At 48.7% G+C, this 19,175-nt stretch overlaps 1 protein-coding gene across 1 annotated transcript in view; it reads left to right on the top strand.

Annotated features, from left to right (window-relative positions):
* Positions 1-19,175, top strand: part of F2 (coagulation factor II, thrombin) — a 287,050-nt gene that overhangs the window by 87,878 nt on the left and 179,997 nt on the right. The window contains exon 6 of the mRNA XM_085646657.1: positions 8,905-9,041. Within this exon, the coding sequence (XP_085502783.1) occupies positions 8,905-9,041 (137 nt within the window). The remainder of the gene's footprint in view (positions 1-8,904; positions 9,042-19,175) is intronic.

Here is a 19,175-nt window from a genome sequence, read left to right as displayed (position 1 = left end):
AACCTGCAGGAACCTTCATCTGTGTATACCTGAACCTGAAGGAACCTTCATGAATGAATGAATGAATACACATTTATATAGCGCATGGCTACCAAAAGGCATCCCAGCGCTTACTCATGGCACCTCATTCAGCAAGCACAACTCAGTGGAAAAGGAAGGTCCTCAACTGTTTCCTAAAACTAAAGTAATTGGAAGCCAAGCGAATGTGCTCAGGTAAGCGATTCCATAGCATAGCAACGTTGTACGAAAATAGACGACCTCCAGAGCGCGCTCGCTTGATCATAGGCACTCTGAGCAAAAATGTATGCTTAGATCGCAGCATCCTATTGGGAACATAGAGTTGGACCAGCGACTGAATCAAAGGTGATCCCTTCCCAGCGATGGCCTTGTGAGCAATGCAAAGGGCCTTAAAGCCTATCCTGGCCTGAACCGGGCGCCAGTGCAGGGCAGCCAATGCTGGTTTAGCTGAACTATGTTTGGGAGTGTTCATAAGTAGGCGAGCCGCACAGGTCTGAACAATTTGTAACCTGTTAAAAGTGCCCAAAGGGGCACCAAGGTACACTGCATTTGCATAATCCAGTCGCAAAAGTATAAGCGCCTGGACTAACACCCGTCTAGCATCAAAAGGAAGAAGAGGAATGATCTTCCTTATAATCCTGATCTGTCCATAGCAGCTAGCTGCCACCTTACATGCCTGTTCTTTTAAATCAAGCTTGCAGTCCAGCCAGACTCCTAAGCTCTTAATCTTAGCCTTTGGTACAGGTGGCGAACCTAGACAGCTAGGCCAAGAAGCTTCAATGCTAGTGGGAACATTATGCCCAAGCAGCATAAGTTCCGTTTTTGCACCATTAAGCTTAAAAAAAGACTTGTCCATCCAATCCGCAATCTTTCCCAAACAAGATGCAAGACCCGATTCTCGTTTTCCTTTCTGGCCTAGAGACACCACAAGCTGTGTGTCATCTGCATAGGTGACAATTTGGATCCCCCAGGGATACACCAATTCTAAGAGATGATCCCTGGGGGACTCCACACTGCAAAGGAATGTACTCTGATGCAGCTTCACCCTCAAAGACACAGAAAGAGCGACTCTCCAGAATGGACTGAAGCCAGTGAAGCGCCACTCCCTCTACGTCCACCTCCTTAAGTCTCTGAATCATAGGTTGATGATTGACGGTGTCGAAGGCTGCGCTAAGATCCAACAATATTAGAGCTGCGCAGCCTCCGACATCCAGGATCTTCTTCGTCTCCTCAATCACAACAAGGAGTGCGGTCTCAGTACCCTGTTGGCATCTAAAGCCTGTCTGGGAGGGATGCAGGCACTTATTGTTTTCAAGAAATGAGGACAGGGCCGAGTAGACATGTTTTTCAGCCAGTTTGCTAATTCCTGGCAACAAGGAAATAGGCCGATAGTTCGCCCAGTCCTCTGGGTCAAGATTAGTCTTTTTTAGTAATGCCTTGACCCTGGCCTGTTTCCAGAGAGGAGGCACCACTCCGCTCCACAGGGAGGAATTTATCACATCCCGTATGACTGGGGAGACTATGTCAGGTATTAGATTCAGAATGGACGGAGGGCCGGATCAGAGGGGGAGCCTGATTTCAACTGTCTGAGAAGTTCCTGCGTGGAAGATAAAGAGAGAGGAGGGAACTCTTTCAGCAGAGTTTGCTTATCCACAATAACACTGTCCCCCAAAAAGTTGACATTTGAGAAAGTGTTATAAATCCTTTGGACTTTAGAGGAAAAGTATTCTGCAATTTCGTCACACCTCTGCTGGGCATTATCAGGAGCCGGAAGAGGACTGGGGGGGTGAGAAGGGACTTTGTAATTTTAAAAATTTCACAAGGAGAATTGGCAGCCAAGATGATCTTGTCACAATAGAAGCTTGATAGAGCTTCCTTTATTTCATTTGTATACAATTTAATTGTTTCTCTGTATTTAACTTTTTTACTCACAGAGTAATCTCTTCTCCAGCTTCATTCCAATTTTTTACATGATTGTCTCAGTTGCCTCAAAGTCTGGGAATACTAGGGCTTTCTATTAATTCCCATACGATGATAGAATACTTTCCTCGGAAGCACTAAATCAAGGGTGGATTCAATCCAGCTATTATAGTTGTTATTAGCAATAATGGCGTTGGCCTAAGGTAGGGGGACTGCTTTATTTAACTCAGTGATGAACTTTCCTGAGGGTAGTTTAGACCAAACGCGACTACATTTCTTAATATTTATACATGGCAACAGTGGAGCAGTCAATGTCAATGTTATTTATCAATCAATCAATAAATCAGGGTACTTGTAAAGCGCGCTACTTACCCGTGAGGATCCCAAGGCGCTCAGGGCTGGGGGGGGGGGGGGGGGGGGGGGTCGGGGGGGGAGTGCCGCTACTGCTCGAAGAGCCAGGTCTTGCGGAGTCTTCTGAAGGCCAGTAGGTCTTGGGTCTGTCGTAGGTGGGTTGGGAGGGTGGTCCAGGTTTTGGTGGCGAGGTAAGAGAAGGATCTGCCGCCGGCGGTCGTACGTGGAGCGGAGCTGGCGGGTGGGGGTGTAGAAGCTGAGTCTGCTGTTCAGGTAGGCTGGTCCGGTGTTGTGGAGTGCTTTGTGTGCGTGGGTGAGGAGCTTGAAGGTGATCCTCTTGTCGATGGGGAGCCAGTGCAGGTCTCTCAGGACGGGGGTGATGTGGCTGCGGCGGGGGGTGTTGACAATCAGAGGCGTTTTGGATGCGTTGTAGCCGCCGTTGGTGTTTGGCTGGGATTCCTGCGTAGAGTGCGTTGCCGTAGTCCAGTCTGCTGCTGACGAGGGCCTGTGTCACTGTTCTTCTTGTTTTGGTTGGGATCCATTTGTAGATCCGGCGGAGCATGCGTAGAGTGTTGTAGCAGGAGGAGGAGACGGCGTTGACTTGCTTGGACATGGAGAGGGAGGAGTCGAGGATGAATCCTAGGTTGCGTGCGTGGTCGGTTGGTATCGGTGCTGTCCCCAGGGCGGTCGGCCACCAGGAGTCGTCCCAGGCTGAGGGGGTGGGTCTGAGGATGAGGACCTCCGTCTTGTCCGAGTTCAGTTTCAGACAGCTGCTCCTCATCCAGTCGGTGATGGCCTTCATGCCCTCGTGAATGTTGGTTTTGGTGGTGTGAGGGTCCTTGGTGAGGGAGAGGATGAGCTGGGTGTCGTCGGCGTAGGAGATGATGTTGAGGTTGTGGTGGCGGGCCACTTGTGCGAGGGGGGCCATGTAGATGTTGAACAGCGTCGGGCTGAGGGATGAGCCCTGGGGGACGCCGCAGATGATGTCGGTGGCTTCTGACCGGAAAGGTGTTAGGCGGACGCTCTGTGTTCTGCCGGAGAGGAAAGACGTGGTCCAGTCAAGGGCCTTCTCTTGGTTTCCGGCTTCTTGGAGGTGTGTCTGTAGGGTGCGGTGGCAGACCGTGTCGAATGCGGCTGACAGGTCCAGGAGGATGAGGGCTGATGTTTCGCCGTTGTCCAGTTGGCGTCTGATGTCGTCCGTGGCGGCGGACGGACATGGAACTCCCTGCCCGTCCACCTGCGGCTGACCCAGGACCACCTCGCCTTCAGGAAACAGCTCAAGACCTGGCTGTTTGAGCAGTAGCAGACCCCCTCCCCCAGGCGCCTTGAGACCCTTCCGGGTGAGTAGTGCGCGATATAACTTCCATGATTGATTGATTGATTGTCTCGGTGCTGTGGTTACGTCTGAATCCGGATTGGGACGGGTCCAGGATGTTGTTGTCTTCGAGGTGGCGGGTCAGTTGAATGTTGACGATTTTCTCGATGACCTTTGCCGGGAACGGGAGCAGGGAGATGGGTCAGAAGTTCTTGAGGTCCGTGGGGTCCGCCTTCGGCTTTTTGAGGAGGGCGTTGATTTCAGCGTGCTTCCAGCTTTCCGGAAATTTCGCTTTTTCGAAGGAGATGTTGATGACCTTCCGTAGTTGGGGTGCGATGGCCGCGTCTGCTTTGTTGAAGGAGGATCTCTTGGCAAGTCTGATGAGGTTGTGATGTCTGCGGGTGGTGTCCTAGTGGGCTGCGTGGTTTTCTGGCGTTCGTTTGTGGAGCCATTTCTTCTCCAGCTTACGGCAGGCGCGTTTGGAGGTCAGGAGCTCGTCGGTGAACCAGGTGGCTCTCCTGCTGGCGTGGCTGTTGGATGAGAGTACAAAATGATCGGACCAAGGAATTGGAGTGAGGTCCGTTACTCTAAGATGTTGTAGATTTGAGAAAACGGGATCGAGCAAATGCCCATGGACGTGGGTGGGGCCGGACACTTTTTGTTTAAGTTGAAAGGTGTCCAGGCCGTCGATGAACTCCTGGATGGCATTGGAAGACAGTTCATCGAGATGTAGGTTAAAATCACCCAAAATAGAAAAGTTAGAGAGGGGACTCGCCAAATTCGTAACAATATCTGGAAGCTCATTACAAAAGTTGGATGATGCTCCAGGAGGGCGGTAAATTAAAATTCAGGAGAACGTATTGATAGGAGAAAAACTAATTGAGAAAGCAAGGCTTTCGCAATGCGGTACCGGGTTAATAGTAGACCTAAAACTGAAGTTGTTTTTGTGAATAATAGCAACGCCCCCGCCTCGGCCACCCTCTCGGTCATGTCTCAAGATTACATAATTTGGGGGTAAAGCGCGCATAATATCAAAGTTAGACTCCTTAGTGAGCCACGTTTCTGTGAGAAATAAAATGTCCGAGCAGTTCTCCTCAATGAGTAAATGTATCTCAGTCGCATGTTTAGGTAACGAACGGCAATTCACAAGCAGCATTTTAATAACATTATCCAGCTTTGCCCGTGGTGGGGGCATAGGTGAAAATTTTAAATTGCAATGGGAGCAAGGAGAGCTCGTCCTATCTGCAGATATATGATGAAGACACTCTCTCAAGAATGTACCTCTGAGATTAAGAAGCTGTTTCCTCGTTTATGCATAGCTGGCTGGGGGGAGTTTGGCAGGGGGTCTGGTCCCTGGGCCTGTCCTGGCGCGGACAGGCGCAGGCGGGCTTGTCTTTGGCACGTCGCCGGCACGCCCGCTGCGCGGAAGCGTCATTGGCGAAATTTAAGCCGATTGGTCGCGTCCCCGTCGACGTCAGCGACTAGACTGCTGACCTAAGGGAAGTGCACAAGGAAGTCCCCTCGAGCATTGAACACAGCTCGAGCCCCCTCCCACCAAATGTCAGCACCCAAGTTTTAGCACACACAAAAGCAGCGACAAGAAAAGATTAAAAAAGGCGTTTGACTCTTTTTAAAAATAAACGATGAAACAACGTAGTCCCTCACTCGCGGAGACGCTAAGGCTGAAAGCGAGGTGCCAACAGAGGAAGCGTCACCGGCGAAATGGAAGCCGATGTGTGGATGCCTGAACCTGCAGGAAGCTGCGCCTCTGTTCATTCACCTTACAGACATGCACTGCTGGGGGGGCCCGGTGGGAACCCCAACCTGTAACACGATGACCCTCATTGAATCATGCAGGCAGGGGTGCAACGCTCCGAAGGGCATAACATACAATACCTGGGTTTTATAAGGTTTGGCCGCTCCACAGAGTATTCTGCTGTCAGAGTCTAGAACAGACACCTGCAGCCATGAAGATGAGCTTGATGTTTGTCCCCGCTTTGCAGACATAAATACAAAAAACTTAAAAGCTCCCATTGGATGGGGGAGCTCTTTGCTCCCATCTACCATTTCTGGTCTGTGGTCCCAAAATTGGCTTCACAGGCACAAAGGCTCTCATTGGCTGGTCGGCTGCAACCACCTTCACAGGAGGCAGGGATCAGTCCCTGTGGCTTATAAATATTTTAAAGCAAGAGCCAAAAAGCGGCTCATGATTAATAAAATGGAAATCTGGCTGGGCCACTATTAGGGACTGCGATATTCACCAACTCTTTGGGTGGTGGGCACTTGTTGGTCACCAGTCTTGTGTTCGCGGACCCGGATCCTCAAGAAATATATAAATAGCAATTAAATATAAATATATATAATTAAAAGGGGGCCAACACCTGCTTGACAAATCATGACAGGTTGCGCACAGGGCCTGCGCAGCGGGGGCTGTATGTCCTCTGTTGATTGGCCGAAGGCAGTGGGCACTGGAGGTTGATCTGCAGTGGATTGGATTGAGTGCCACCCCCTCCTTTAATGATGCCCCTTTTCTTGTAGAGTCCAGAGTTTCTTGCACTGGCCCTAACTTCCTAAAACTCATAACATTTCACGCAGATTCATCAAACTGAAACTGTGCCAACCTATTAACAAGTAAACATGTTGATTCCTCGTGTAACTGTGCGCCCCATAGGTCTGTAGGAAACTCAACATTTCAAGCTGATAGAGCCATGCATTTGTCGCCCTGTAATCAGCAAATGAAATGTTTTTCATTCCCTCCTCTTCAAGTTTGACGCCCTCCTCAGACCTGCAGGAATCTTTGGATCCCGCCCTGGGTTTAACTTTGAAGCAACCTGACACATTTCATCGGATTCAGTAAATGACCCCGGAGGGATTAATTGGCGCGCGAAACTATGTCTGCTCCCCTTTTAATATACCTTTAAGGAGCTGCATGAAACATGACAAACCAACAAAAAAGGAAACGTGCAAAACGACTGTCATTTCACGTGGATTTGCCCAAGCGCCCTGGCTTCAGCAATGAAGACTTTTCTTTTCTTGTTTACTTTTCCCACCTGATGTGCCCCACTGGATCTGCATGAAAGGAAACATACAGTCAGCCTAAAGTTCCTAGAGTAGACCATGCCACATTCCATGTACAGTTCCTTCCAGGCGCTAATATCTGCAGGCACTGATGACAGACCAAGCCCAGCAGAGGCGCTGCTCCGAGCAGAGTTCTGCTCTCGTGTCAGGTTTGGTGTCGAGGGTGGGGGTTCCTAAGGTGCACCCTCTACCTGTCTGCTTTCCCTTGGCCGGATTTGCATGAAATGAGGCGTGGCAAACAGCCATCTTCAGGGGGGTCTGCTCCTTTCACGCAGACTTGTCATCAGTGCGCAAGTTATGAGCAATCCAAAAAGTATTTAAAATATAATATACATTCAATTAAAAACACAGTGAAAGTGAAGTTATGATTAGAACTCACGTACAATACTATAGGTTACAGTGTTAATAAAAACTCAGAAAAGTAGTGATAAAAAGATAGTTAAAGTGAAGTTATGGTTACAAAACCTAACGACCGCTGAAATATGCAAACTAACCATAACTAGTGCTCCCATCATTAGCTGCTCTTGACCTTACACATGACATCATTGTTGACATGTTAAATGATGTCACTGATGACATCACTGCTACCGTTTCCCCGCACTAGAACAGTAATGTGTTATGCAAGTCTGAAATAATGGTGCAAAATAAACGTATCTTGTTAGAAGAGTTTATTTCAGGTAGAACTCCACCCAACACACGGCGCGTCTTCCCAGCTAGATGAACGAACAGCAACTGACAATCACCATTAGAACCTCGAGCGAGTGGACACTACATGAGCCACATTTGAAAGGATACAGAATGCATTTCTAAAGCATCTCGCGCTACCCGCGCGATGCATAACATTCCTACCCATATTACAAAGTCCAGATTGAGATACACCAGTTGACCCCACACCGATCCAACCCACCCCAATCCAGCTATGTTCAATCTGCTCCACCCCAGCCTACGCCATTCCACCCCAGCCTACTACAATCCACCCCACCCAATCCAATCCACCCCACCCCACTCCACCCAAATACAGTTCACCCTACCCAAACCCAATCCACCTCAATCCAATCCAATCCTCCCCAATCCAATCCACCCACTCTGTCTAATCCACCCCACTCCAGTCCAATCGGCTCCACACCAATCCAGCCCACTCCATGGCAATCTAACTTACTCCTCCAAACCACCGTACTCCATTCCACATCACTCCATTGCAGTCCACCCCAGCCCACCCCACTTCAATCTAATCTACCCCACTCCAGCCCAATCCACCCCAAACCAGTCTACCCCAATCCAGTCCAATCCACTCCACCCCACTTCAATCTGATCTACCCCATCTAGTCCACCCCATTCTAATCTACTTCACTCACCTGTAGTCCAATCCACCCCCACTCTGCTTCATTTCACCCCATTCTACCCCAGCCCACCTCTACCCGCCATAACCCAGTTCAGTCCACCCCACTCAATCCAATCCATCTACCCCACCACACTCCAAACCACCCCACACCGATCCACTTCACCCTACTCCAGTCCAATCCACCTCCCTCCAAATTCAATGCACACCCTCCTGCCCAGTCCAATCCACCTCCTCCACTCCAGTACACCCCACTCCAAACCACCCTACTGTAATCCAATCCTCCCACCCCAAACCAAACACATCTAATTCACCCCACTCCAATCCAATTCACCCCATCCAGCCCACCCACTCCAATTCACTCCACTCTATTCAATACAACCCACTCGACCCCAATCCAATCCACCCCACTACCTCAATCCACTCCAACCCACTCCACCCTTTTCCACCTGACTCCACTCCACGCCACACCACTCAACTCTCCAACACTCCACTGTATGACACGGCACTCTATGACACTGAACTCTACGATACTCTCTGCCACTAAACCGTGAACTCTGCTCCTCTCTACTCAACTCTATGACACTCTACTCCCCTACTCCACTCTACGACACTCTACTCCAACACATCCAGTCTATGACACTCTACTCCACCCACTCCACACTAGGACACTCTACGCCACTAACTTTTAGCCATACTGAACAGCAGCCACAATGGTACACAACATGGGAAAAACACACTGCCAAAGCCAATACCTCTTGTGTAGGTAAGGCCTATTGGCTTTGCCAATGCTTGTTATTAATTGCCATTGGTTTAATAATAGGAATAATTCGATGTGATCATTTAGCTCCCTTTAACCCTGTACAATTTGCTCCTTTCACAGAGTGAACCCCAGCACGCACCCGAACTCCAGCCTTGTGAAGAACCTGTGCCGGAACCCCGACGACAGCCCGACGGGGCCCTGGTGCTACACGAGGGACAGCGGAGTGAAGCGAGAGGAGTGCGCCGTGCCCGTCTGTGGTGAGTGTATCGAGGCGCCACGCATCCATTATGGATAAGTCAGAATATTTTAAGTCAAAGTAAGCTCATGCAAACATAATATTAACAATAACTTTTATGTACAGCTACTCATAGCATTCTTGTGGCAATTCTAAGCGCTGTGAATAGCAGGTATTCATATCACACAGCTAACCAGTGTTCAGTTTATCAAGGGTGTAAAGAAAGGATGGGAGGCTTAGCTGGCCTTATGCATTCAACCTGAAGGTCACGACAGGTGTCAATTGCAAACTCACTGAGATGACCTCCCACGTTTAAATTTCTTCTGGCAGCCATTAGGGCTCAGCTGCAGCAACCCTACCTCAGCTGGAAGGAGGTTCACAGTTTAGTGCTCTCACTTCAGACCGTCCATCTCCTCTGCTTTTGCACCAAAAGCTGGACCCCACTTGCTCCTTGGTCCATCGATCAGTCTCTCTGAGCACAGATACATGATTGATGCTTCGACTGCTAGGGAGCAGGGTCCACGCCCACCAGGAATGCAGGGCATTCTGGTGCACAGCCCTTATTCATTCTGCTGTGCACCCTTATCTGGTGCACCCGGTGCAGGCCAGAACTTGGACTGTGCCGCTGCAAGATCATGGCGCTGGGCCCGACTGCGCCCCTGCGACACCTTGAAGCCGTGCCCAGGTGGACTGGGCTGCTGTGACTGACTTTGAACTGCACCTGAGCGGACTATGCCTTTAATCCAACAACATGAGCTGGCAGGAGGGCGTATTTTGCTGCCAGGAGAAGAGTGCCTGGAGACAGCTCATGAACTTTACACCCATGGCCCACCACCCTTCCTCACCCAAAGCACTTGCATCCAACACATCTCCCAAGAAGGGAGAGAGAGCCTGATGCATGCTGTGGGTCCCTGCCATGGCCAAAGAACTGACGAGACTCCACAGCGGTGAGATTTCACCACGCCTCCTGTCGCCTCCAGCCACATCACTTGCCACAAGCTCTGTGACAAAATCACCTCCATACACAGCAACTTCGACCCTCAACCGAACCCCGCCACCGTCGCAACTGAAATTTCCATCACGGCCTAAGAAAAAACCATGACCTTGTTGCCCGCCATTACCTCCATCGAAATCACTGCAATCATGAAGACCATCCACTCGGGGGCCCCGTCTGACCTATGCCCCCACCATGCCTTCACCAAAGGACTCCTCCTGATCAGTAAATCATAACACCCATCCTCCAGGCCTCCATTGACTCAGACGCATTCTCGTACACCTGGAAACATGTCACTGCCATGCCCCTGCTCAAGAAACCATCCGCTGACCCAGCCACACTTTCCATATACAGACCCAGCTCCTTCCTACCATACCCGGCTAAGGACTTAGAAAAACTAATGAGCCAAAGTCTCACTGGCCACCTCAGCAACCAACAGCTCCTCTACGTCATGCAGTCCGGATTCAGGCCCAATCAGAGTACAGAAACCGCACTCATTGCTACCAAAGATGACATTTGCGTGATCCTGACAGAAGAGACACTGCAGCTCTCATTCTCCTGGGCCCCTCTGCAGCATTTGACATGGTCTCAGACCCCATCCTCATCATTTGCTCGCACAAGGCTGGAATCTAAGGACCCGCTCTCTGCTGCATTTTTCCTTATTGGATAGAACACAAGCTGTCAGCCTGGCACCTTACTCCTCAGAAGCCTGCAAACTCATCTGTGGAGCGTCTTAAGGTTCATCACACAGCCCCACCCTCTTCAACGCACACACGATCACTCTGACCAACATCATCCACGCACATGACATCGACATTCTTACCTATGCTGACGACACGCAACTCATGTTCTCGCTATTGGATAGGACCCCGGCACAAGAAACAAGGTCACTGCCTGCCTGACAGAAGTCACTAACTGGATGAAAACCCACTGTATCAAGCTCAGCACCGGTAACAAAGAAGTAGTGATCATCAGCAAGAACACTTCACCATGAAGACTACAAACCACCGAGAACCCAATAGCCAGGTTCATCCTCAACCTCCCACGCATAACTTACATCACACCACACCTTAGGGAGCTCCACTGGCTCCCCATTCCCTCTCTCCACCTCCCACACCACACTCACATCACACCACACCTGAAGGAGCTCCACTGCCTCCCCATTCACTCTCTCCACCTCCCACACCGCACTCACATCACACCACACCTGAAGGAGCTCCACTGGCTCCCCATTCACTCTCTCCACCTCCCACACCACACTCACATCACACCACACCTGAAGGAGCTCCACTGGCTCTGCATTCACTCTCTCCACCTCCCACACCGCACTCACATCACACCACACCTGAAGGAGCTCCACTGGCTCCTCATTCACACTCGCCACCTCCCACACCACACTCACACCACACCACACCACACCTGAAGGAGCTCCACTGGCTCCCCATTCACCCTCTCCACCTCCCACACCACACTCACATCACACCACACCTGAAGGAGCTCCACTGGCTCCCCATTCACTCTCTCCACCTCCCACACCACCCTCACATCACACCACACCTGAAGGAGCTCCACTGGCTCCCCATTCACTCTCTCAACCTCCCACACCACACTCACATCACACCACACCTGAAGGAGCTCCACTGGCTCCTCATTCACACTCTCCACCTCCCACACTGCCCTCACATCACACCACACCTGAAGGAGCTCCACTGGCTCCCCATTCACTCTCTCCACCTCCCACACCACACTCGCATCACACCACACCTGAAGGAGCTCCACTGGCTCCCCATTCACCCTCTCCACCTCCCACACCACACTCACATCACACCACACCTGAAGGAGCTCCACTGGCTCCCCATTCACCCTCTCCACCTCCCACACCACCCTCACATCACACCACACCTGAAGGAGCTCCACTGGCTCCCCATTCACTCTCTCAACCTCCCACACCACACTCACATCACACCACACCTGAAGGAGCTCCAGTGGCTCCTCATTCACACTCTCCACCTCCCACACTGCCCTCACATCACACCACACCTGAAGGAGCTCCACTGGCACCCCATTCACTCTCTCAACCTCCCACGCCACACTCACATCACACCACACCTGAAGGAGCTCCACTGGCTCCCCATTCACTCACTCCACCTCCCACACCGCCCTCACATCACACCACACCTGAAGGAGCTCCACTGGCTCCCCATTCACTCTCTCCACCTCCCACACCACACTCGCATCACACCACACCTGAAGGAGCTCCACTGGCTCCTCATTCACATTCTCCACCTCCCACACCACCCTCACATCACACCACACCTGAAGGAGCTCCACTGGCTCCCCATTCACCCTCTCCACCTCCCACACCACCCTCACATCACACCACACCTGAAGGAGCTCCACTGGCTCCCCATTCACTCTCCACCTCCCACACCACCCTCTCATCACACCACACCTGAAGGAGCTCCACAGGCTCCCCATTCACCCTCTCCACCTCCCACACCACCCTCACATCACACCACACCTGAAGGAGCTCCACTGGCTCCCCATTCACCCTCTCCACCTCCCACACCACCCTCACATCACACCACACCTGAAGGAGCTCCACTGGCTCCCCATTCACTCTCTCAACCTCCCACACCACACTCACATCACACCACACCTGAAGGAGCTCCACTGGCTCCTCATTCACACTCTCCACCTCCCACACTGCCCTCACATCACACCACACCTGAAGGAGCTCCACTGGCACCCCGTTTACTCTCTCCACCTCTCACACCGCACTCGCATCACACCACACCTGAAGGAGCTCCACTGGCTCCCCATTCACCCTCTCCACCTCCCACACCACACTCACATCACACTACACCTGAAGGAGCTCCACTGGCTCCCCATTCACCCTCTCCACCTCCCACACCACACTCACATCACACCACACCTGAAGGAGCTCCACTGGCTCCCCATTCACCCTCTCCACCTCCCACACCACCCTCACATCACACCACACCTGAAGGAGCTCCACTGGCTCCCCATTCACTCTCTCAACCTCCCACACCACACTCACATCACACCACACCTGAAGGAGCTCCACTGGCTCCTCATTCACACTCTACACCTCCCACACTGCCCTCACATCACACCACACCTGAAGGAGCTCCACTGGCACCCCGTTTACTCTCTCCACCTCCCACACCGCACTCGCATCACACCACACCTGAAGGAGCTCCACTGGCTCCCCGTTCACTCTCTCCACCTCCCACACCGCACTCACATCACACCACACCTTAGGGAGCTCCACTGGCTCCCAATACACAAACGCACTCATTTCAGGCTCCTCACACACACTTTCAAGGTACTATACAACCTAGTCCCCACCTACCTGAACAGTTGCATTTCCTTCCTCCAATCACCCAGACACCGCCACAGGACTCCTACTCACACACATTCCACGCATACACAGAACCAGATCAGGAGGATGGGCATTCTCTTACATCGCTCCTAAAGCATGGAACAACTTCCCTCTCCACACCAGAGCCTCCTCCTCTCCTCTATTTACCTTATTATATCACACTTTTTGTTCTTGTAATTTTGAGTGTAGAAGGGATCCTTTAAGGTCCTGATGAGAACCCAGGGGAGGGCTTCGAAACATGTTGACACAGTAAGTACTGCACATTAAAGCCTAGTACCTCCGTCTTATCCCCACTTTTAACAATACCAGCTCATAGGATCATTAAAGTTTATTTTTCCGCAGAGCCAGGTCTTTTTTTAATCATACACCACTTTCCCTCACTTCTGACCCTTCCACTCACACTCCTGCACCCCACATAGTATTGTTATATAACCAGTGCTCCCACGCAGTTGTAGGTTGTAGCACGCCCCGCCCCGCAGCGGGATGGGAAGTCCCCGATGATGAAGCATGCCACCAAGGGTCCTTTTGGTGGGTGAAGGGTATTTTAACAAAGCTGTGCGCTTTCCACCACTGTAGGAGACACACTGAGTCTGGAGGAACACTACCTTTCTTCTCTATTAACCAATTTGCCATGGGTAATGCCAGGCACACTTACCCGCTCAGCGCCAGCATACCCTCGCCAGTGATATTGCGCTTTACAAATACATATCACATAATGACAATTGTGATGATTAAGAGTAATTGAGCACACAAACTCAAAAGGAGAGGAAACACTGCATCAGTTCCTGATACCTGCACACGGCAGACCTCAAACCTGGGAGAAGGGAAAGAGTGAGGGGGATGGGAGGATTACCAGCCCCAAGTAGTTCCTCCGTGCCAGTGAAGCAATCGTATCTATGACCTGTACTTTCTTTTAACAAAGACAGGCATGAGGTTGGACAATGCATTGGTGCTCTGCTGCCTGATGGACTGTTTCTGAGCTTGAAACACCTGACGCTAGCTCCCTGAGAAGCCTATGGCTGTTCGCAATCGATACCACTGACAATCAAGTGTTGAAGGGTTTGTACTTGGCCAAGTTTTCAGAGTGATATTAGGACAAACCCCAGGACATTAGATGCAAATGACCCCAGTCCCCGCTGTTGGGGTGCAGTAGCCCAGCTTCCCTGTGGCTCCAGAACAGGTCTGACAATTGGCGGCAGGAGAAATCCTGCCACGCCAATTCCAGGATCCGGCCTCCAACTCACATACCTCGGCAACTAAAAAGTCAGTCGTGACACAAACAAATATACCTCTAAGGGCCCAAAAACCTCTACAATCCTCCTGAAAACATCATTGTTCAGCTTCCAGTCGGTGTAGTCTATCACATTCCTTGAATACCAATCTGCATCCACGTTCATCCTCCCTTGTAAATATTCCACCTTCTAATCTATTTTGTGTTTGAAGCAAAAGTCCCATATCGCTTTCCGCAATTCTGTCAGTCTCTTTGACCTGCTTCCTCCCAACTTGTTTACATACGTAACAGCTGTTACATTGTCCATACGTAGAAGAACAGAACTCCCTTTCAAATCCCTCTGTAAACTTTGTTACGCTAACAAACCTGCCTGCATCTCCAAACTGTTTATGTGCTCTACTCTCTCGCTCATAGACCAGACTCCACCTGCTTGCCTTGTTAGGCAAGATGCACCCCAACCTTGATTGCTCCCATCGCTCTCTGCTACAAAATCCGTCTGAGAGCCAAATATTGCTTTCCCGTTCCAAGCCTCCAAATTCTCCTTCCACAAACCAATTCTTCTTTCGCCTCTTTGTTCAAAAGAACCACATCTCCTTACCAAAAACCTTCTGTCAACCTCTGTGCCTTCAAACGCTGAAGTGACCTGTAATGTCGTGGGCCTGGAAATATCGCCTGAATCGAAGATGACAAAAGACCGATCACTCGTGCCAACTCTCTTAACTTCACAGATTCCCTCTTTGACGCATAAATTATTTCTTGCTTTATCTTTCTTAGTTACTTCTCTGGCAAACGTAAACAACTTTCTTTAGTGTCCACCACAAAACCCCCAAATTCCCTGTTCTGTGAAGAAAGCATCACAGACTTCTCCACATTTATCACAAATCTTAAAACTTTTAACAGTTCCATCACCTTTTCTAATTCTTTTAAAAGAATGTCCACATCCTGATTCATCAGTAATATATCGTCCTTATAAAGTATCAACCTCATACCTCTCTCTCTTAGATAACCCACTACTGGACGCATCACCTTCGTGAAACACCAAGGTGCCGCTGATAATCCGAATGGCAGGCCCTGAAATTGAAACAATTGAGTTTGCCGCTGACTTTCTTACGTACTCATTCAAATTCCTCAGATTTATCACTGGCCACCACCCTTTGTCCTTTTTTCCAACACAAACAAGGTACTCACAAACCCTTTATCCTCTTTTTTCACCTAAATAATAGCATCCTTTTCTAACATCTGATCTACCTCCTCTTGAATTACCTTTTGCGATTCCACTTGAAAAAATAACTCGTTTGGGTCCTCAATTTGAACTGGATCTGATTCGAACTCTGTCATATATCCCGTTATCGACTGCAGAACCCATGCGTCTCTAGTTATTTTCTCCAATTGTTCTCTGTAAAATGTCGACCTTCCCCCTACCTTTAAATGGATAAAACCAAGCACTTTCTGTGTACTCACCTTGTCCTTGTCCCCGACCATACGTTTGTCCTCTAGAACGTACTCCGCGCCTTCCCTGATTCCTTCCTCTCTGAGGATAGAACTGACCACTTCCTGGCTGTCCTCTGTATCCACCGTTTCCCTGATATGATGAATTTTGAAACTGGGCTCTAAAACTTGCTCGGCCAGCAGTTTGCTCTCTCCTATCGGCCCTTCCATAAAAACTGTTATTCTGAAACACCCTTCGCATAGAAAACTGTGCCTTATCAAGACTTGTAAAAGTCTTCACATATTTAGATAAGGATCTTACCAGTCCCTCTCCAAACAATAAACCCTTTGCTTCATCTGTTGACTCTCTTCTCGCCAACTCACTCAATTTATGTTTTGTTCTCATTAATAAGGTTCTTCGTCTTCCTGCAAGAAGCCCTGCATTAGCGTAACCCATAATCCAAATTGCTCTCGGACACCATCCTCTTAGAAGTAATAGATCCACCTCCGACCCTTTTAAAAAAGCCTCCTCAACTGTGTCAAAAATTCTTGCTAAGGGTCCCAAAATTACTAGTAATTTATTTTGCCAACTCTTAAGTGACTCTTCCAAACCATTCCTTAGGTCTTTTCCCATTTTGAACATGTAAGTGATCATATCCGGATCTAAATTAGGTGTTTGAGTCACCTTGTCCTCAATCACTGGTCTTGAGCATTCAGCTCGCATTAGATTGCGTTCCTCTCTCTCCAATGCTTGTCACAATCTAGAGTTAATATATTGAGACACATACTCAGTGGGCCACCAATCCTTACCTCGGGGAAGCCTTATCTCACATGGGTCAAACTGTTTCTCCCCAAAGGGATCCTTAATAGATAACAAATCTGTATGCCCAGACCCTGAGCCCAACACACTTTCCTCGTTCTCATACTCATCCTTGTATTCCAAATCAAGGACTTACTCATCCAGATGAACACTGGATCTGCCTCCTTGTGTCTCAAACTCATCAACATGATTTTCCTCTAATTCAGCGCTATGCTGAATTTTCCATGTATCGCCAAGGACACCTGAACCATGCGAGGCACTTGGGCCTCCTTTTTCTCCTCTTATTTCTTCTAAATGTCTTTTCTTTTTCAAACACTTACCACCAGGAAGTCTAGTCTCACACTCATTGTCTATTACTGAGAAATATTCCTCCTCATCTACCGACTTTCTTTCTCTTTTCCCTAAAACCTGTTTAAATGTCTCCTGGAATACTGCCTTAAACTCTTCACTCACCATCTTCCTTAATTTTTCATCTCTTGCCTCCTCACTAATCTGTGCGTTATCCATTTTTCCTTATAATTATTTTTATGTTTTTTGTTTTGTTTTTTAGTTTTAGGTACCAGATACCCTGTCACCTAGAACTCCTGTCTCTTTATTTTATGAACAACCTTCCCATTGCTTATTAAATCTCCTAAATTGCCTTCTCACTTTCTGTTATTTAAAACGATCATACTCGTAAGCCAGTAGCAAGCGTCTTAGAGGAAATGTTCCGTTGCCTAGCAACGTCTCCCCTCCATCGCCCCTAAAAACAGGCTTCAAAGTAAAGTAGATGTGGTCCGCGAACTCCTGCACAACCGAATTCGCCTCCATTTTGTTGATCAGACCTTCGCAAGCCGCCGCATGCATTCAGAACGTATTTCAAATTGATGGTCAGTTATAACTTCCTTTTTGCCTAAATTAGCTACTCGCCTGATTTAGGGGCATATTATCAAGACAGGCGATAAAATTATCGCTGCCTTAGCGGCAGAAAACTGCCGCTAAAACGACAATAATGGGCTTGATAATATACTCTATGGAATTCCAATTGAAGCTCAGGTTAGATGTGAAGGACATCTAACATGGGCTTCAATTGGAATTCCATAGAGCATATTATCAAGTCCATTATCGCCGTTTTAGCGGCAGTTTTCTGCCGCTAAAGGGGCGATAATTGTATCGCCTGACTTGATAATATGCCCCTTAGTTGTTTATGATAAAAGACTCGTAAAATCTGTCTGCTAAACCTCCTTCTTTTAACATTTGTAATCCTTCATAAACCAAATTAACTGTCTAAAATTATTCTCCCCTCAAATTAAACAAACTTATGAACATCAAACCAACATACATCCTTAAACCCATAAATTAGGTAAACCACACTAATTCCTTGAGACTCAGACGAGCATTCATAGATATCACGGAATATACTTAACTTTCTCAGAAGCAGCAACAAAAGAGGAAGAAGATGGAGGACGCAGAGGGGCCGATTCACAGAATTAACTTAAGACAAAATCCTAAACTTACTACTTTTGGTATTCACAGAAGTTAGGATTTTGTCTTAAGTTTGTCTTAAGACAAACTTAGGACAGACTTAAGACAGACTTAAGACAGACTTAAGACAAACTTAAGACAAACTTAAGACAAAATCTTAACTTAAGTCTGTCTTAAGTCTGTCTTAAGTCTGTCTTAAGTCAGTCTTAAGTATGTCTTAAGTCTGTCTTAAGTCTGTCTTAAGTTTGTCTTAAGACAAACTTAAGACAAAATCCTAACTTCTGTGAATACCAAAAGTAGTAAGTTTAGGATTTTGTCTTAAGTTAGTTCTGTGAATCGGGCCCATTGTCTTTATATGAGTTGAACATTCTTTTTATTTGTGATGTTTTTAAGTTCCATTCTGGGAGCTTTTAAATTGTGTTGCTGCTCAGAAGGAGTTAATAAAAGATTAATGCATAATGCTAGCCTCCTGGCTTGCCATAAAATTCACAATGCTAGCCTTTGAGAGGAGTAGACCTCACAGCAGTGAAAAATGAAATAGGCTGTTTGTCACTACCGGGACAAGCAAAACATAAAAGTTCATGCCCTACATTTTACTTACACAGCAATCTGCCCATAGGGCCACCTAGAGCCTAGCATAAGGGTGACCTGTGTGTAATAAAAGGTGAGTTTATGGCTTGGCAACTAGTTTTACCTGCCAAGTCGTAGTGGCAGTAAACTGTGCACACAGGCCGTGTTGTAGCAGGCCTGAGACAGGTTTGAAAGGCTACTTCTGGGGATGAACAATCAGTGCTGCAGGCCCACTAGTAGCAT

The sequence above is a fragment of the Triturus cristatus genome, chromosome 3_1 (assembly GCF_964204655.1).
Source record: "Triturus cristatus chromosome 3_1, aTriCri1.1, whole genome shotgun sequence".
Lineage (NCBI taxonomy): Eukaryota > Metazoa > Chordata > Amphibia > Caudata > Salamandridae > Triturus > Triturus cristatus.
Note: the sequence above shows the minus strand (reverse complement) of the source record. Positions and strands in the feature narration are given on the sequence as shown.